Source organism: Neodiprion lecontei, chromosome 4 (genome assembly GCF_021901455.1).
Source record: "Neodiprion lecontei isolate iyNeoLeco1 chromosome 4, iyNeoLeco1.1, whole genome shotgun sequence".
In the NCBI taxonomy this organism is placed as follows: domain Eukaryota; kingdom Metazoa; phylum Arthropoda; class Insecta; order Hymenoptera; family Diprionidae; genus Neodiprion; species Neodiprion lecontei.
Window position 1 is genome coordinate 7,869,824 of NC_060263.1, and position 21,485 is coordinate 7,891,308.

General features: G+C 40.3%; 1 protein-coding gene across 1 annotated transcript in view; it reads left to right on the forward strand.

Annotated features, from left to right (window-relative positions):
- The window catches only part of LOC124293909, a 153,509-nt gene that overhangs the window by 130,617 nt on the left and 1,407 nt on the right, over positions 1-21,485 (forward strand). The window contains exon 3 of the mRNA XM_046736853.1: positions 20,638-20,786. Coding sequence (XP_046592809.1) covers positions 20,638-20,786 — 149 coding nt within the window. The remainder of the gene's footprint in view (positions 1-20,637; positions 20,787-21,485) is intronic.

Below are 21,485 nucleotides of genomic sequence, written 5' to 3' on the forward strand. Positions count from 1 at the left end.
AATGTCTCAATACTATAGTTGAGGTTTTATTAATCATGTTGCAGAGATGGGGATATAGTACTAAAATCGAAATTCTTAGACTATAAATCTGTTTGAAGACACAGCCAATGCGATGAAACGAGTTAAAAGAAAATCAAAAATTGGAAAGAACGCTGGAAGTAACTTTTCTCTTCGTAACTCACCTGTGAATAGCATTTCTGACTAAAAAAAAAAAAGTCTGTACCCTCATGAAATAACTGTAACGATCGTTGGAAAGAACATGAGAAAAATAATTTATATAACGCAAGCACGTATCACACGGTTTTTAATTCTTGTAATCGGTACATAAGTTAACTGTTTTAGCGACGTAGAGAGTAAGTCACGACTGCGCATGCGCGGGATACAACGAGTAGCATTTTCGACTCCTGCGTGTTGAAAGTGATCTTTTCTGTACTGCGCGCATGCGCAGTCCGGACAAATCTGACAATACGCGACCCTAACCTCAATTTCGTACTTCGTAAAAAACACCTAGCGTATTCTTGTTACGTGAAGAAAATGTGTGCAACAAGGAGGCAACGATCTTTTCGCCTCATGTATTTGCAATATTCGCTAATTATCAGCCTGAAAAAACCTAGTTCGCCTCCTTGCTACACGACGTACAATATTTTTCGAAACATCCTGCGGCGATGATAAAATATCGTCCGCGTCCCCCGCGGTACGTTTGTAAATATCTGGTTAATCATGAAATCGCGAGAGCAACGAGGCGGAGAAGATCGAAGGGTGTACCGATGACGGTCCGCGGGGAGTTCGATCGGACGACACATCGTTGGCCCCATATTGCGTCGTTAACCCCTTGATATTTAACCCGATAATTACCGATACGTCAGGGAAGCGAGTAATAACCCGCGCCGGAGAATTCCCCATCACCTCTCGCCACCAGTAACGCCTCATCGAATCAAACCCCCAAGAGCCAACTCCGATGGGGTTTCCGTCTGCGGACACTGATTTTCTGATTAGCCGCGGGTCGACTGCCGGCGGTTAGCCGTTGTTAGGTTGGCAACGATTGGTATGCATGGGCTGGGACTCGAACCCCGAACTCCCCGAGACCCGGCGCACACAGGAGCTTCTCGGGGCCCACAAGCAAACACTCACACAGGCGCAGACACTCCGCTCACTTTATCCAACGCTGACGACAGCCAGGAATTGCCTCGCTCATACAGAGGTCTGATATGGATTTTAGACGGTGTCAATTCACGCGACGACGTGTTATTCGAGGACTGCGGGATTAAAACGTGCGCAAAATTAATTTGCCGTTGAGGATTTGAGAGGCTGCTTCGACGAAAATCTATACTTTTTATTCGTTTTATGAAAAAGTTGTCGGGTTCTCGAGTATTTGTCAAATTAATACCCGCATTCTTGAAATTGGGGAAATGGAAAATACTGGAATTAATTAGATTGTTTCAAAATATAGTTGTAAGTCTAGTAGATTGATACGATTTCACTTTAAATTTTTTAATATTTACTGTACGAGTATCTTTTGGTGTAATGAATGAAAGTATCGAAATTTTACAAACCGACCTCTTCAAGAATGTACTTCGAATTTACATTTACCGCTGGGTAATAGTTTGGTCCTGGATCCAATATTTTCAAAGTGCGAATTATTGGGGCATTTTTTTCTTTATTTCACAGAATTTCGGAATTTCTGCCATTGTCAGATTTAGGAACGTTCAGAGTGTCGTAAGTACTGTGAAGAATTCTGCCTACTTGACAATTGATTCGAATACTCTCTGATCGCAAATTAGTGCCATAAAAATAATTGATGAAGAATAATATATTACCTCGTATAATGCTGCACGATTCGTTGTCAAGTTTATTTTCAATACAGCAATTTTGATCAATATGAAATTAACGCAGTGGCTGTAAAACTTGTTTTTCTATCGAAAATATGCACTTCGAATACATTGACAAGATTTGAAAAAATTGTAACTGTGACTACAAATGAAAATAAGAAAATTAATAACGTTTGAACAAAATTATTCTTCTATCGGTATATAAATCAAGAGTAGAGAAAACCAACGTTAACGATAATTTTTTATCATATATATCCAATAACATTTCTGTTCAATTTGACCTGATGTATATAAAAGTTTATTAAAATAATAGATTTTGAAAAAAAAAAAGAAGAAATTGTATACGAATGAAAATTAATTTCGAAACACGACGATGTATCGATAAGTAGTTATATCTGGAAAATAGGGCCCTAAGGTAAGTGTACCAGTTATTGATACGTCCAGACCCAATGATTGACTCTTTTATTTTCCAAAATTATAAATTGACTTCACAAATTGTGAATTTTTCAATGACTAAAATCAATCGCCAGAGGCATAAATGCTACAACTTTATTTTTTGGTAATTTTATAACCAAGGATCAAACAAATACAACCAAAAAAGTTCAATAATTAGGACAGAGTCAATAATTGGTACACTTACCTTATTTGCAAGTACACTGAGAGAAAGTTTTAGTTCCGGTTACCGCTCAGTCCTTGACTATTTTCATTTGTTACCACAATCAAAAAATATAGTTCTACGTACAAATTAAAAATTAGACTTGTAGCTGGTACCGGAAAGTCTAGTATCCGTTACTATTCTTTCTCATTACGATCATTGTTGCTATATTTTCTTGCAACTGTTGCGAAAATTTAATGCCCGTGCAACAATAAATTGATCGGTTGAAGCCTTATTCAACTAAAAAAGTAGAGTAAACCTCAGAAACTGATTTTGCGTTGCAATTACCAAAAAAGGATCGACGATAGCGCAAAATGGTTACGCTTACCTCGTTTTTCGTAATTCCAACAATATTTACACATTTATTTCAACGATACCTGTTTTACTGAATTTTTCTAGTTATACTGTAAAATGTATTCTTTCATCTGATTATATTCAAGAATCGCACAGGACACGAACCTCGTTAGGTTTTAAACAAAGCTTATCGGTAGCTGTGCGTTTTTTCTCCCCCCGGCCTTCGTTCCCATTTCATCTCTCTATTTGTATTAATTTTCACCCCCTCGGCAGTGGGAAACACGCCCTCCTATAATAAGAGCGTGGAATCGACAAACAACTCGGGAGTTTATCTGCGGGCAAATTCAGCTCGTATATGTACACCCTGGGCATCACGGGATCGGGGCCATTTTTCAGCGGTTGACTTTGATTTGACATCGTACATACGCCCCAATAACGCGAGTTCTAATGACTCCACCACGCCCTCCGCGAGGGCAAAAGGGAGCCGCAACTCCCTATAATATACACGTGTATACAGTCGGCGTTGCAGAGTAAAAGAGGGGGACACAATTTCCCATGGATAATGGGGCTTTGATTACCTCGTGACGCCATGCGGCCGGTCAAGTGGCACGCTAAACCGACGCCCACTTGAAAAATAAACGTGTGTGTACGCGGATATGTCGGTTACATATAACATTATACGAATATCGTGACGTCTACCGGGCATTCCGTGCAAACTCGACTAGTCCAGACTCTGCTTCTCAAAAACAACGAAATTATCCGTTTAGTTTTTCCCACAGATCACATTTTCCGAACTTGGAAACACGGTCACATTATTTCGAGTAATTTTTTTTTATTTATTTTTTTTTCTTCTTATTTTCACAAACAGTTTGAACAATTTTCTGTCGGATGAAGCGAACTTTTATTTTTTACTATTTGTCTAGTAAATATTATGTTGCAAGTATCTGCATTGTAGAATATGATTTTTTTTTTTATAACCCAACACCATTGAACCACGAATACCACGAAAGATTGTTTTTCTCTGTACACTTGAAAATCTAATAATTTCAACTCTTTCTTCATAAAATAGTGCTTATCCATAGCTGAAATAATCGTTTACAGTAAGTCATTATTATGACGTTAAATCGGTTGAATGAATTTTTAGGAATAAATGATCCTCGAAGATAGAGATCAGAAGAAAAAACCTTTACCAAATTTTAAAGTCCAAAAATTCGATAACCACAAAACACTCTTTGGAAAAGAACGAAAGAGTGAATTTAAGTAATAAGTATGTTATCGATTTAGGAAATCATGCGATCAAATTTAAAATTATTACAATTAAATATTAGTAGAACTGTTACGGATTTAAAGATTTAATTCCAATACTCACCAAAGGAATATAATTTTTGAAAGAATCTGTTATATCTGTTAGTAATTTGAGAATTTTGTAAAGGACGAAAGAAATACGTTTTTAAAAAATCTTTGTTTTCCATGTTTGAAAGTGAAACACCGGGTATAATGTCCTAGCTACATGTGTCATACATGCATCATGTGCTTGAGCATACACACGTGTGTAATGATACTCGTATTGCAACGTACGGTGCAAAAGGGTGAGCCTGCTGCGAAGCCTTGCCGCACTCTTGGCACTTGACTCGATTTGAAATAGGTACACGGATCGTTGGGAATGAATTCAGCATATAAATTCAATGATTTTCTATTCCGTGACCGAACCAACGTTCATTCCCCGCGCCCTCGTAGTTTCAATATTACTATAGGAGTAAGCTACAAAGAGCAACTGGTAGCGAGCAATTTGAGGCTCGTTGAAAGTGTTTTAGTGCTGTTACCCGTTCGCTCTCTGACGGGTTGAGTTGCCCCGCAGTTTTCTCTACGCTACACATGCGGTTGCGGACAGGGTATTTGAAACAGAAATGGATCTTTCCTCACTGGGCTGAACGCGGTGGTCGAGTTTTGGTGATTAAAAAATATACCACGAATTACACGCTGTGATTTGTTGGCATTTTCAGATTTTTCGAGTCAAATTTCTGCGTAACGGTTGATTAGGTGGAATTTATACATTTTCGGAAACAAGACGAATGTTCTTCAATTTATTCTGAAGATGAAAATTCACCGATCTGTACACTGAGAAAACTTTCATTTGTTATAGTAACTAGAAAAATTGAGTAAACGGGTATCGTTAAAAAAAAACTGTTTGAATATTATTGGGATTACGAAAAACGAGGCACACGTAATAATTTTGCGCTATCGTCGATCCTTTTTTGGTAATTGCAACGCAAAATCAGTTTGTGAGGTTTACTATACTTTCTTAGTTAAACAATGCTTTAACGTCAATTTATCGTTGCACAAGCATTAAATTTTCGCAACAGTCGCAAGAAAATATAGCAACAGTGATCGTAATGAGAAAGAATAGTAACGGATACTAGACTTTCCGGTAACAGGTAGAAAACTAATTTTCATTTTCTACCTACAACTATATTTCTCGATTGTGGTAAAAAATGAAAACAGTTGAGGACTGAGCGGTAACCGGAATTAAAAATTTCTCCAAGTATAGCAAATCGTTATCAATAGTGTTCACATTTTCATGATATAAACAAAAACTTGAATTTTATTTTTTCGGTATTTATTGAGTCAATCGTCGAATTGATCCTTTTCCGAAATCTTCTTACATGCATCTTCATTTCTTTTGAGACTTCATCGTAATTACTTCCTCACCAAACCCAAAAATTTATCGTTTCAGATTCTCCTAAACGTGTATCTCCATTTTTCAAAAATTTCTCTATTTTTTTTTTTTTTTATACATTCTCTTTGAAACGCATTCTAGTTTTTGTATTATAGATACATGTAATTGACGATAATACTGGAGATATTAGGTAATACAAATTATCAGATCCCCCGTAAAATGATTTCTTAACTATCATACCTAAATATTTCAAGCTGACCGATGATCTGATTCGAATTTTTACGGTCAATAATTCTTCCAAACAAAAATCTGATTTGCATAAAAAAAAAAAAATGTAATGACTAAAATTTGAATGCAAATCTTTTAAGCCACGCTATTTTCAAGGCAGCTCGATTTCTCGACTTTGGCGAATATTTCAACTGGAATCAGATTTAAGTTTTGGCCAAATAAATTACAAAAGTTCTGTAATACGCGTTAAAAAGTAAAGTCTCGAAGGTCTAACGTTATAATAACATTATAACTTACCACGCGGAATATCGATAATTTTTTCCGGTAGAATAACCAAATGTAACGTGCGTATGATAATAAGACGCGATCACCGGACGTGCGGAGCATTTCGAGACATTTAAAAAAGCCTCGTATATATTATTTGCAAATTGATTTAGGGACGGAGGACGAGGGGATCAGAGAGGGGCGGTTTCACTCGGATTCGCAGATACAACTCGAGGCTGCGCCCAAAGCCTCGGTGGCGGGAGCCGAGATTTATGGGACAGGAAGAGCAAATACGGTAAAACTTCCCCGTTTCCGGTCTGGCTGAAGCGAAAACTTTTCTCTCGGATTTCCAGTTTCTGCTTTTCGTCGGAGCATTTGCTTCTTTCATCGCGTATAGTACAGCAGTCTGAACTACAGCGGCGATCTCCTCTACATACACATAATATAAGCCAACTCGCACGAGTTCGGACTGTTCAAATTTATACCACAATGATCGATTGAACTCTGCGCAATCAGACAAATTTTTGCTATTCCCTAAACTGCACATTTTTTATATACCGAATCGTTTAATCGGACCTATCTGCGCGCCTCAGCGCTTCGTCGAGGTTGGGTCGAAGAACCGGAAATTTTTTTTTTTGGGGGGGGGGGGGGGGTAAATTAGATCACCTTCCGGAACGGTGCAGCAATGGGAATACAAGTTGCTCGATAAATGTGGACAAATGTCGGCAGGGGCGCGGAATCACTGCTATTCTATTTCTTCTTTGTGTTTCGTTCGGTCCCTTTTTCAGCCGCCAATTCATGCCTCACCCTTCGTGACAAGGATTCTCGATGCATGCGCAATATTTTAAGACTACGGAAAAGGATTTTCTTTGCTAATCAGAGAATATGGGGCCTCGTTTATAATAACTGTAAATTAATATCGCTTTGTAATTGGGTTCTCAGCAAGCAAAGATCATCCCATCAACTGATGCACGCTTAAACTTTGTTTTGGTTAAAAAATAGATAAAGTGAGTAACACAATGTGAAATACACCGCATAACAACAAAAAAAGGCCGTAGCGATTTAAAATTAGAAACAGAGAAAAAATTGATTAAACAATCTCCAACAATGGTATTTGCACCAATGATTATGAACACAAAGGAAACGTCTGCGTAAATTCGAACAACACAATTTGATATCAACAATTTGAGGAAAGATTGTTGATCTGCTTTTGATGTTTTTGAGCTCAAATTATTCACCATCAAGATTTTCAGAGTTAGCCTGAAACAAAATTGATAATAATCATTTCTGATATGGATGAAAATAAATCTGCAAATACTATACGGTAAAATTTTTTGAATATATTTTGGACAGTTTTAGACGATTTGATGAGCGAACGAAACGATTGACGTACAGCAGCAGAATCGGATCAAAGACACCATGAGTTTAATAATCTTGAACTTTATAATAATGAAACCTTTTCTGAAATTATTGATATCTCGTAGCTTAGGTTATTCAAATTTGTTCAGTATCACTTTCATCGCGTAATAGGGATTATGTTTAATTCTCCTATTAACCATCTGTATCGGCGGAAATAAAATTGCTCGAAATTTTTCAACGGTTTTTTCTCTGTCCTTAACGTCAAATTAAGACGAATTCGGCCGATTCATCCGCAAGAAGAACAAGTAGAATAAAGAGAGTAAAAAAAAAAAAAAAAATAGCCACGCGCAAGTATAAAAGAGGAAAAATCGTCGGTCAGGCCCCGTTTGCGAAACATCCCGAATCCGGGAAGAGAAGCAGCGGAGTATTGGTCAAGTTTGGCAATTTTCGTCATAACCTCCAGGCATCGGAGGGGAGTTCCCTCGGGGATATCTCGTGCTTGTCTCGTTTTTAGAGCTCTTAGAAACCAGTGCCACATACATGTATACGTATATATACGTATACGTATATGTATATGTATGTACAGCTACATCCGAGACTTTTCCCCCCTTCTCATCTCCCGCACCATCCAGGCTCTTGTCGGCCGACTAACTCGACTCGATTTGACGGTTACATTCGTATCGATCCGAGCGAGCATCGTTGCCTGCAACTACCGGCTATGGGCGGCACCGAAACTCTTCAATCGCCACTGTAGTCATATAAAGGCACCAACTCGCCATGTGAACGATTTAGGTACCAATGGTAGGTGTATGACTGTATAACCAGTAATAACGTACCGGTGGAACAGATCTTAAAACAATTGCCAAGCGGTTGCAAATGTATTAAACGAAACTCCCCCCCCCGAGAAGACCCTTCAGACCAGAAGTGGTTCCCCTTCATCGGCCTCGATGTAAGGTACCTTATAGCTGCCATTTGGTCGTTGGCACTCGAGAAACACGTGTCATATACGAGTTGCATTTTTCACCCCTGACGACTTTTCGAGGACCTTCCGGTTCACCGTGCCCAATGGTTATGGTGCTCATGCACTTGCCGAAGACTCAACAGCGGTGGGAAATCCGCCGATGGGACAATGGTAGAGTCTTGGGCTCGGTGTAACGTAACTATGTACACGTTGTGTAGAGAATCGAGGAGTTTTCGTGAGGCGCCATATTGTCAGCCCTGAATCGCTTACGGATTCGCACAATCGAATATCGATGCTCTGTAACGTCGAATGAGGCGGGATTGTGTCGCCACGTTGCGTGCTTGATGCTGATTTGCTCGATTCCGTCATCGACAGGATATTTCAATCAGGGTATCTGTCTGTTCCGTTGAGACCCTTAATTTGTCGTTAATTCGCTAATCACGTCGTTAAACGGTTTAGCGGGATACTGACGGTGGTCATTCCGACGCTATCGCCTCGAACGATGTGGCAATTGATACGTTTACACGTCTGTTATATCTGCAGTAATATTCATTTTAGTGCCTTAACCTTCCGGCTATCTTGTTACCGGTTTAAAATAAAACGCGAGTTCGATTCTATACGAATTTTGTGTCAATGACTTGCGATGCAGTTGTCGTGAGAGAATGGGAGTCATTGTTACATAATTCGTATAGAATCGAACTCGCATTTTGTTCCGGACCGAAAACAAGTTAGCTGGAAGGTTCAGGCATTGATGAATATCGCTGTACCTAAACAGTACGTGGGTACATTAGTTAGATACGATAGAGATGAGGGAATGGATAGAAAAGAGGGAGTTGAGAAATATAGTCACAGACGAAGAATAGAAAGGTGACTAAAGGATTTTTTAAAAGTCTTTCAAGATCGTTACGTCTGTGATATTCGAGATGGGGAATCTTTTGATTTTTGCAATTTTTTTATGGAAGCATTCTTGATGTTGATTCTTTCTCGTAAGGATAATCTTGAAAACTGGGATTCTAAAATCTACATACTTGCGGCTGGCAAAAGTCAGGACATTGTCAGAAAATGTCGGTGATGGTTTGTGCAATTTCGTAAACAAGTACGTATGAACCTAACACAAACACGATCATTATCAGCTTATATTAGTTTGCGTAGCTTGATGGTCTAGTGACAGTTTCTGAAAAAACGCCAAAAGTTAAAATCAATAATAATAGTAAAATCCTTGGTTCCCTGAATCCTTGTAGTAAAACAGGCTGAGGAGAAATTAAACTTCGCTTTGCGAAGCTTGGAAAAGTTGGAAAATTTCCAATTTCACTTTTTATAGTCACCCTTTTATCAAACTCCAAGATTCATACGTGGAATAAACAACGTCTTGCCATTGTTTACAAATATATTTATGCATATTATTTATTTCGGTAATATAGAAGTTGACCCAAAGCTGGGAAAAATGGTGTAAAATTATCTGTGTGAAGAAAAGCTCATTAAATATTTCAGCCAGTAATCTTCACCAATTATCAACATTAGGGATGCCGAGAAAATAATTCATCGTCTCATCTTCTCAAAAACTACACTTTAGTCAATTTAGTCCCCTTTGCCTATAGCAATGTCTGAATTTATGCCGACATTCTGTTAAATCATGATTTTGAATGTGAATTTACGAATATTTGTATAGTAAGCAGACTACGGAAATTACGACGACTGTGAAGCGATTAATTGTTATATTATAATTAATTCTTTATTTAATAATCCTTCGTTTTGCGAAAATAAATGATGAAATTAAAAAACTGTTTCATTCATGTTTCAGTTGCCACATACAGACGTAAAAAGATAATGTTTCGTACCTCGATAAAAATGGCCCGCCTTAGAAAGAGCTGAACTTTTCAACTCCTTCACTTTAGCGGCATATTTAGTGACGCAGTTGCTCGTCCTCGCGCGGGATTGAAGTCAGTGTCGCCATCTGGCAGAAGAAGCTGCAACCACCCGAAGAATAATTTTTTTACCGACGGTTTTACATTCTTACCGACCGTTTTTTTTCACCCCGTCTTGTCCCTTCTCTGGACCCCAGCCGCCACAGAAGTTTTGTCGATTTGATTTCTGTTTTTCCGTCAGTACTTTATCACGTTTTTTTTTTTCTTATTTATTCTAGTTATTTTTGGCTCTTTTAATGGCGGGTTATTGATGGTCTGCGTCGAAGCTCCGCGACCCCGAACGATCGTATAATAATATAATTACGTGTGTGTTGACAAATTGAATCGATACCAATTTATTCTTTTGAAACGGACGTCGGTCGCCTCAGCGGTATACGTATACGAACGCACGCATCTACCCTCGTATTATAAATATTTCATGGCCTACCGCGGTGAATCGCCGATGTAGGTATTATCCCCATGAATTTACGCGACGAGGCTATAAAAATCTGATAATCTTTCATCAATCAGAATCAAACCGTACATCCGGACCGCGAGGAACCGCCGCCGATGCGGATTGACGATCACCGGCATAAGAGACTGGAACGAATCCCGACAACAATTGACCCGAGTGGCTTTCTCATGTATTTATGATAATTCAGTCACAGGATCACGCGACTGCTCGCCTCCTGTGATGAAAGGAGGAAAAAGGTGAAACCTCAAGGCGAGGAAAACGATAACTAATTGACCGATATTCCGATCTCTTGAACTTGCTCACTTTTTAATATTCTGCGTGGAATAGAAAAGGAAAGTATATTAGAATGCTCGGTTACTTGAAATCCTTATATGTAAAACAATTGTATCATCAATTTAGATTCTTCGTCGAAAACAAAGTTGTGGAAAACTGATGATTCCCTTATCCAACCTAAAAAAAAAGTTAAACAAATGGAGGTGTTCAAAATACAGATTGATTCAGAGTATTTCAAAAGATATAAAAAAAAAGGTGCCTAAAGATCAGAATATAAATATCAAATTATATGAGAATATCAAGGCTTTACACTGAAAGTATTTTGTATAATTATTAGTATATTTTCAATTTTTTTTTTCAAGTATCTGCTCGATTTTGAGACGCTTATTTATAATTTATTGAATCAAACATTTTTAGCTGAAAATAGCCAATCTAATATAACGAGTTGAAAATAAAAACGTTTTTAAACTATTGGCGTACCTCAATAGGAAGTGGATTAAGGAATACAGAGTTTCATGGATAGTCGAAAAAAATTAAAATATCTACTCATAATAATTATACGCAATATTCAGCCTATATTTTTCATCTTTCGAATTTCTACTTTGAAATTTAAGTCAGAGACAATGAAATTATAACGAAATCATATATATATCTGTTGATTTCTTGTATTCAAATTATCGCACAATTGTACGTAATTATTTACTTTGTCTCAACTCTAACTTCTCGAATTTCTGTTCTTTCAGTTCGATGAATTTAAACCCGAAAGCTTTCTTATACATCTTGATCCCTGTAAAGTTTTCACAGTTGGAGTTGGCAAGTTTTAATGTTACTTCTTAGAAAGCTGTATCTACCTTTGGCGATAGATTTTGTTATTCCGGTTAGTTTTACTGTTAAGTTTCAATTCTGAAACTTTGGTAGTTCTCAATTTTCAATCTTAAACTATTGCTCGTTCAATTTCTACCCTTTCCGATTCCTCATCCCACTAGTCTCGGAATTCGAACAATCAATCAGAAATCGCCTATTAACATCCAGCGCATAATTAGTGAACACCCGTAATCAGTCCACCGAGAAATGGCAAAATTTGCAAATGCCGGTATCAATGAATGTTTCATCGTTGAACAGACCCTGATCAGGTTTTCATCGACGTCAAATTGGCAATATCCTGGACGGTGACAATTCCTGAATTATGCATAAACCCATACCGGCGTGGCGTACCGTCTAAATCGATCTGGAGACCATTTCAGCCCTCCACCCACCCTGTGGTTTTCACCTCATCCGAGGAAATGCGCTCCGCCGCTTCGCCGATTTCGTTTCACCACAAATTCCCGTCGTTCCTTCATGGTCGCGGGAGAGCGACGAACAAATTGCACAACACACGCGTCTGCATGACGGACCTACCCCGGTCTCAAACGGTCCATCAACCCTTGACTGCGCGGCTTTTAAATTTTTTTATTAAACTGCTGTACGCTTCGTGTATCGAATAACCCATAGAAGCGCTACACGCAACTGGCTGACTGAAAATAAAAATTTATTGGCGTCGAGTGTCCATAAAATTTCTAGCTCGGTACTCATCACTTTCAATGATCCACTGCCATTCTGGAGGCTCTAGTTTTGATGTGTTATACGCGCTTCGATCAGTTTAGGTTCTTTCACCGAATTGTTCTATCAATTTCATTTATCACGCAGAAAGAGAACTATGAAAAGATGTGACCTAACTCAAGTAGAGTCAGAGCCAACACGAAGCAATGTTTTCACACTTGCATACTGCAGCCTGTGACACGAATTTTCAACGACTAGGGTGTGTCGTCGTTTGAGATATTAATTTTCAAACCAATCAGGATATAATATGTGAAGAAAGAAAGAAATTTCATTCGTACTTCGTGTCGAAATTTAGACCCTACCATAAGCCTGCAGGTACTAAGCAAAGCCTTACTTACAATTGATAATTGTCAGAGTATGAAAAATGAATTTGAGTTACATTAATTATTACCAAAGTAATGAGTAATGGATTCAAATTGCAATAATTATTACCAAAGCAATGAATAATGGATTGAAATTGTATTATTCATTACTAAAGTAACGAGTAATTTATTTCGAATTAGTTCGAAAACCATTGACACATCTATTCCACGAGTCATTTCCCCCTCAACAAATTCGAGATATAATTTTGTGTAATTGTATTCATCATATGAAACCTGTTTTCCCGGAGAACGAAATTACATATCTAATGTTATATAATTTTCAAAATATTTATTGATTATTGAAACCCTGCGATAATATTTACTTATCAAGACGATCTTAATATTCAGGGACTGATATTGTACATTCTATGGTAAAGGACCTGTAGAGGTCTTGGGGATATACAGGATAAGGATGACCTGTAGAGATTTTAAAGATGTCCTACTTTGAACCTGATCGTGGAAGAAACAGAAATATCGATTAAGTTTAGGTCCAGAATAGGTTCTCTTTTTAATACAAACTTAGTCCTCCACAGGGCTACTACGTCTTACCAAACGTAGGACTTGCAGGCATAAACGAGGGTCTAAATTTCGACTCGAACAGGCTGAGACCTCTTTGTCTGGACATTATCAGCTGCACTTACTTGCATGAAAAAAGAACAATGCAAATTTCGACGGGTCCAGGGTGTCTGGAAAAACTCATCACACAGGATGCAAAAATTGTGATCTAAGTGTACCATGTCAGTAGTTCTTAAATCATTATATTCTTAATCATTACTTAAAGCAATCAGCGCTATTCGATTAAACAACCCTAGCTGTCACTGATGGCCACTGTTGAGACGGAACATCGTGTTCCTCTGTACTACGAACGATCGAAGGGGAGTGCAGCTATGAAATTGGCATCAAGAGCGGTTCATTACAATAATACCGACATTTATATACAAGTGAGTCTGAAGAGGCGGAACGGAAAGGGTGGGCGGGTGCGCTCAGCAGTTGTTATCATTTTATTATCGGGGTGAACAGCCCCGAGTCTCATACTCAGTAACCAACTAGAAACGTTCTGAGCTCTATTTCACTTTGGCATTGTTCAGAAAAACGTATATCTTTATTTTCCCTGTGTTACTCCTTCATCGCTAACTCAATTGATGAACCTGAATGCCGCAGTGATTATATGAAATAAAGATGCATCCGTTTATTTCTGATACAGTTGCAGTTACTTCCGGATAATAATGATCGTTTGTTCATTGCAGTAGATATTGAATAACTAAAGATTTAAAACGTCGTGTGTATTTATTTTTTGACCACAGTCGTTACAGAATATATTGTCCGCCGTTGAGTATCCAGTATGATGAAAAACGGTGGCGGTAATTATTTACAGAAGCATTGTTGAAAGTAACGCGCATGTGACGAAGCCGAAGCTGTCTCTAAACAGTTTGACCCGAAATGATGAGAAGATAACTTTGAATATTCAATCGAATCACTTATAATTTAAATAGAATTTCGTTGAGACCGAAATGAACTTGATGTGTTTACCCGAGCCACTAGTTGGAAAGACGAAAAATATTTTCCGAGAGTTTCTATTGGGACATTTCCGAATAGTATTTTTGGTGGTCATAATTCATTAGGCACTTAAGCTTACTTTAATTACCGAATGGAATAAATTTATTTTAAAATTCAATGTGAGACGCAATTGACGTCTTTTCAAACATCACTCTGCGACTGATGCAGCCCTTTAATATTTCCAAGACACCTCCAAGGCCATTTCTCCAGTTTAGAAATGACTTGAACATCTTGGCATCGGAATGAGATTTAAACACTTGATCAATGAGACCAAAATACACATCTACGACCACTGATCAATTCCCTTCATTCGCAAAGGTGAATATCCTTACGGCTCGTCCTCAAAACACTCAAATCTTTGATCATTATCCTTTCTTAAGTCTCTTCAGGATAAGTAATCCTCGCTATTTTTTTGTCGAACAAATAGGTTTCGAAGGGCACCAAGTATTCTTGGGACACGGAGGCAGTGGTTTTGGTGGACAAGGTTGCGGACAGGTTCGGTCGCTCTGTTCCTCGATGTGGCGTATATCCGGGCAAGATCCTGGGGGTAGTTTCGGGGGCGGCGGACAGGGGCATAAGCAAACGGGTCGACAGGGTGGCTTTGGCAGTGGCGGGGGTGGAGGACAAGTCGTTGCCACAGGCTCTGGGTGGTGGACAGACAGTTCGGGACACGGCGGAGGTCCAAGAAGCTTCGTCGGGGGGCAAACCGGGGGCTTCCACTCTTCGCAAGTCTCTTTACACGGAGGACGTGATGGAGGCGGTGGAGGGCATCTGGGCTTCGGCGCGCACGAAGGGCAGTTATCAGTGGGTTTTTTGCAAGTCTTCGGGGATTTCTTGACGCACGTTCTGGGCTTCTCACGACACGGCGACCCCGACTTCTTCGAATTGTCGCGACAACCCTTTCCTCCCTGGCACCCGCCGTCGGGAAAGCCTTTGCTCTTCTGGCCCGTCTTCGACTTCTTGTCTCCAGAGTTCGAATCGGTCTTCGACTTTTTGTTACCACAATCCTGGACGGACTTTGACTTGCACTTAGACCCGAAGTTGGCTGACGACGATGAGATTCCACGTCGGGGGACCACGAAGACTGCACAACGTTGACGGAACTTCCTCGAATCGAATCTTCCGTCCGGCTCCACGTACTGACAATCACGATCAATCTCAGCGTGAGTCGGAATTCGACGACCATTGCACTTTTGCTCAGGCGTTATCGGAAAAGGCGGACTGGATGGGTCCTTGGAGGGTTGAGGTTGCGGGGGTGGACAGGATGATGGAGGTGGAGGTGGAGGACACTTCGGTGGTGCTGGGCACTTCGGAGGAGGCGGAGCCGGTGGCGGCACGCAAGGTGGCGGGCATTTTGGCAATTCAGGGAGCTTCGGTGGAGGTGGACACTCGCGAAATATTATTTTGTGAGGCGGGCATTTCTCATCCGGCGATGGATAACTCGATTTCTTCTCGGCCGGTGGACAGGACGGTGGGTCTTTCGGAGGGCCTCCGCTCTTTCCGTAGAACCTTTTTTGGGGGCAGTGACGACCCGAACCCAGCAGAGAGAACGGATCATGTGCTTCGCCGCCTTTCCACCAGGGCCCAGACTCACCGGGCTGCGGGGTTCAAGACAATTAGTCAGGAATTGCTCGTCGTCCGTTCTCCTAGCGACTGACCCACCCGATATTCCCTGAAGAATTTCCCAAGATTCTTTGGAGGGAATTTTACGCAGAATATTTTTTTTTCCTTTTTCTTCTTTACCGGATGCGCCGACTGACTTGACAGCGAGCTTCGGTCGTCTGGGGGTTGGGACGGCACCTCCTTGACCTTCTCTGGTGGACGTTCACCCCAATTCGTTCCCTCCGTGTTCCACAACACCTCTCTTTGTCCTACCTACAGTTAAACAATGGGACATATTGAGTCTTTTTGCGAGCCTTCCCGTTTCTTTTTGCTAGCATTTCTTGTTCCACGCTCGCCAAAAACTAACCAATGTGTCTACCTAGCCTTCATCTCATCCTTGGTACCACCCGCAACCCCTTACCGATGTACAAAATTCACACTGTTACGTTCTCGCCGCTTGCTGAGGCAAAAATAATCAGCTGATCAGTTATAACTAACAAGGATTCACGTCAACGTTGCGTTGTCAATCATTGGATGCGGAGACATTTGCAAGTCAGCACATTCATACAGGCACGAATCGCGTTGGACGCGTGGTATCATTGCTCTGCGATTCACCGTTATGCGTTGGACTAGACTCCACGTCTTTTACATTTTGCTGAGTGTCGCCCCTCAGACGGAACAACTTTCGCTTGAATTCTTCCACTTTCTTCTGCAAGGTGTGCAACTTCTCGTGAGCCTCGTCATCGTCCATATTTTTTGATAGAAGATGTGATTTACTCTGCGTTACCGTTTTTTCGATCTTGACTAATAGATGGGCAGCCAGCTGGCCGTACCTCAAAACGATCTGATCTAGCCTGGGCAGATTGCACATTTGTAACGGTGATTTGCGTGTGAAATAATCGCGATCTTCGTCGATATGAGGTGATGATCGAGGTAGCTTGTCGGTAGGTGAACCGGACGCTGGAATCCTTTGCACCTGATCCGGCCAGCCTGGGCCCAATTCATCCTCAAATTCCTCTCCCAGTGGGAAATAATCATCGTTAAAGTTTCTTCCTCCTCCAGAATCCGATGCTGGTATGAACATAAGCAGCCCATGAAGCTTCCTCGCGGACTTCGGGCGTAGAGAAGTGGTAATCGCTCCAATCCCTCGAACCAGTCCACTTAGAGTAAGAGGTATTTTTTCCTGCGGAGATTTTGTTTCGGGGAATTTCGACGATATCGAGGTTGTACGATAAGCTCGCCTCTACTTTCGCTCTGTTACTTTAGGAGCAGGAGGGTGCTCAGCACTAGTTGGGTCCAACTATTGCCTCACTCCCATTTTGCAACAATGTCTAGGAGAACAGCGACAGCGAGCGAGAACGTCCAGCTAGAGAAGCGGTGAAGCCGCAAGTCCTTGCACCTGTCAAGAGCTCAACGACGTCAGAGAAATGTAGTGTTCTCAAAATGAATTGGATTTTCAATGCCTTAGGAAACCATTGACGAGAAATTTACAAAAATTAATCGCCACGATCAAAAATAACCATCCTATAATTTATGAAATCGCTAGCTCTTGACAAACGCGAAGGCCTAGGAATCTTACTCCCACAACTTACTTTTGGTGAACACGTTATATCCGGGTCTTGAGCACACATCCTGGCTCCTGGGGTCTTCAACTGAAATCATAAAAACGCCTATAGAAACTGCTTCAGCTGAGTACTCTTGACCAGCATTCCCTTCAAGTCTTGCCTAATAATGGAATGGAAACTAATTTATCTCACTAATAAAATTTGTTATATACATTTATTGGCATAAAGATCACATTCCAGAACAAGTGTAAAATATACATCACGACATTAAGTCACTCGACAATTTAGCTATCTATGATGACATTGTCACTTAATATTTATTGAAAAAGTTATCAATTTAAGATGACAAGTTTGTGCGTAATCTTCACCACCAAAACTAACAGTTTGCTATTATTTTTGAACCTCTAATCAGAGCACTGTTGACTCGCTTTGGAAACCATTCGGCTCACCGAAAGCATGCTCATTGTCAGTGACACCGTCGCCACCTCCGTAAAAGCTTTTCAATGAATATGAAACCGATTTTTCGTTGGAAACAAAGTTCATCTCCAGCCTAGATTCTTTGGTTTCGTGTGAATGCACAGTTGTGCCCACCTCATCTGAGCTTTCGCAATCAATTAGATTGCAGTCTTGATAGCAAACTTCAGCAGCCTGTTTCTCGATAGATTCGGGCCCATTTATACTGCTAACGGAGAGCAAAGGGTGGTCTCTAAAAACGAGCGATACACTACAAAGTGTTTCCGTTGATGATCGTTTTGGTCCTGGGTCACATGATTCTTCGTAATTTTTGACCTTCCTGCTTATAACCGTAGAAATTACCGATGCAGAATTATTGACAGATGATTCCTCGACTGATGAATACGGTGCTTCTAGCGACTCCACGTCCAGTTCAAAGTTCTCATTGTCTTCAATCTCCGGTTTCAATTGCGACGTTATTCTGCAGCGGCGCTTTCGTCGCGGTTTTCGATTTTTATGGAAACCATAACTAGTACGAGTTCTGGACTGTCTCTGCAGGTGGCTAGTTGATACTGCATTTTTTTTAGTTTTGGACTTATTTTTCGGAAGAGACAGAACGTTTGCTTGGAAAGATCTCAGCATTCTAGCGGGCAGCTTAGGTTTAAGTTTTTTCTTTCCGTTTTCAAAATTGTGCAACACGATTGGTTTACGGTCAGATAAAATAGCGGGAACGGTCCAATTCCCCATACGTGGTGTAACCGACTTTTTATAAAACAACCTCGGACTCTCCGTCCTTCTGCATTTTTTTTGATCCGCTAGTGGACTCTTTCTTGTGTGATTGATTGACACTGTCAATACTTTCCTCACAGTCACATGATCCCTCGACTCCATCTTGCCACCTGCTTTCTTCACTGGTTTTCTTCGCTTGCGAATATGCTGGGTAGAACTCTGTCGCTGATTGCTGCAAACTGTTAAAACGGCAGTTGCACTCTTAACCGATTTCGCTCTTCGTCTGTCACTCTTCAACCGCCTTCTACGACTCTGAATTTTTTTAGTTCCAGGGCGAACTCTCGGAGGAGGAGAATAGTCGCATCGGCCAGCGTCGTTCAATCCAAGAATATTGAAGTACTCCGTCAGCTCAGGCAACCACATCTCAAGATCCGTCCTCGAATAGTCAGGCCTCGAGTACGACGATGGGCCCATCTCGCCGAGAATCTGTGCCGACTCGGTTATACTGCTCCGTGTTTCAGTTTTCTGGGAACAGACGATCGACAGATCAGGGACAGATGTAGGACAAAAACCGTGTGCACTCGGCGACCCTAATTATCGTAATTAACTAGCCGCTAGCGCATCCTGCCGGATGGTCCCTCCGCGTGGGTGAAGTGAACCCATCATCCGTTAAGGGCAGCTCAAATTCTTCAAACCATTATTTCGTTTGTTGACTACATCCTCAAATCTCTTTCAAGTTTCATCCTCCAACACCGCTGACTACATCAAATCACTTCGGTCTGTGGTCGTTGATTTTTTCCCATAGCGATGGTCGCCGGCCTTCGCGAAGCCTTTTCTCCAACATTGCTTGTTCGGCACGTTTATGTCGTTTCTGGTTCACTTTCCGAACGAATGGTATTTTGTCGAGCATGCTACTTCCGAAATTTTTCATACCACGAAGTTCACCCATTTTCCGAAAAGCCTCGGTCGTTCCGAGGAAATTCTGCTATGACAGAAGTCTTTCACTTGGAAATGTCACTGTCGACTGACATACGGAAATCTTATCATCTACTTTTTCAAACCGTGGAATACTAGCTGGTTCTGAACATTGTTTTGACACCAAAGGATTATAATTTTCGATGGTAGGTTCACGTTTAAGAGTTGGATCAGTCAACCCGTGAAACGGAAGTTGAGTTCATTGTCTGATGATTCTGATGCCATTTGATGGTACTTGGTAAGTTTTTACAATATGATTTAACAATAATAATGCAAAAATATGACTATTATTTACCTGCTTAGAAATTCCAAGCTTATGTGTAGATCGGGCGACTGGAAACGTCCTCAGTTGACAATTGGCTGCGTTGCCTTGACTACTTTTTGCAGGGATACTTCGGAAAACGCTCGTTAGCTTTCCAGCTTCAGATTGCTACGGTTTGAAGGAGCAAAGGCATTTTATTGGTTAAATAATAATTTGGTAGGAATCATTAATTATCGCATATACACTATGCTTTTAGCGTGAACTGTAGCCGAAGCTAATTCTACTGTTGATACAGTCTCTTTTTGACGAACTATTTAAAAAATGATTTATAATTCAAATCCGTGACGCAAGAAGAGAGAAAGATCAATAACAAACTTTGAGCTATTCTAAGCCTTGTGGTTTGCAGAAGTTGAGTGCAGCTTTGGAAACCAACGTTACAGAACCATTTCTAACATCAAGACTAATCGATTTTCATGTATGGAATCATTCAATAATTACTTTCCCTCGAATGTGTAAAACCGATAGCCCCTATTCGGTCTGATATAGGAATTTAGGGACCATTATTATTAACTACATTATCACCTTCTTTTGCAATGAACTCTTCTTTGTTTCAGCGGAAAAGAGACCGTTCTGCTCTAAAGACTTGGGTGTGTTTAATGCTGTCTTTTCGGCCTTCTGTTCGACTACGGGATCCAGGATTCCAGGACCACGAGACCTCGCTGTGGCCAGAACAAAGGCCTGCGTTTTCTACCAAAGTATTGAGGTAATGAGAAAGCAAATACTATCAATAACTTGGGTAGTTTTTTATTTAGTCTTTGATTAGTACGAGTAATTTTAAATTGACTTAAATGAGTTTATCAAAAATCAAGTTCGCCAATTGGCAGTTGATAAAAATAACTGAAATCTGCACCTAATCGATAGTGATAAAATTTAAGGTAAAGGAAAGTTTCCCCTGACACATTCAAGCATTGGCGGTTACGTTCTTTACACTTGAAATCATCGATAAAACAGTAAAGTCGGGAAACTGTGAAAATTTAGTTAAGCTGACCTTGAATTTGTCCTCGGCGGCATGGTATCCTCTCTGTCTAAAGTTTTTCGCCGCTGATTTTGCGGCCCGGGAAAACATTTTCTAAATTGATTGGATTACTTGAAAATTTTTAATGCCCGCATGGGATTTCGACAGTTTCTAAATGTTGGACGATGAAACAGGAGAACGCGTATCCAGGCTACCGCTTAGATAGGTATACTACAACAGTATTATCACGTGCACACTAGCGATAACTTTAATGAGTGACACGTAGCCGGCTACGATTCAAAATCTCTAGATTTATTATTCATCTTCTTCGTGTCAAAGGTGACGTGTATTATGAACTTGAGCTTGATTTTGTGACGGATATGCGCAGTAACAATAATTAATTATTTCTAGAAATTCAAAACCTTTAAAAGAACTTTCGTTACAATT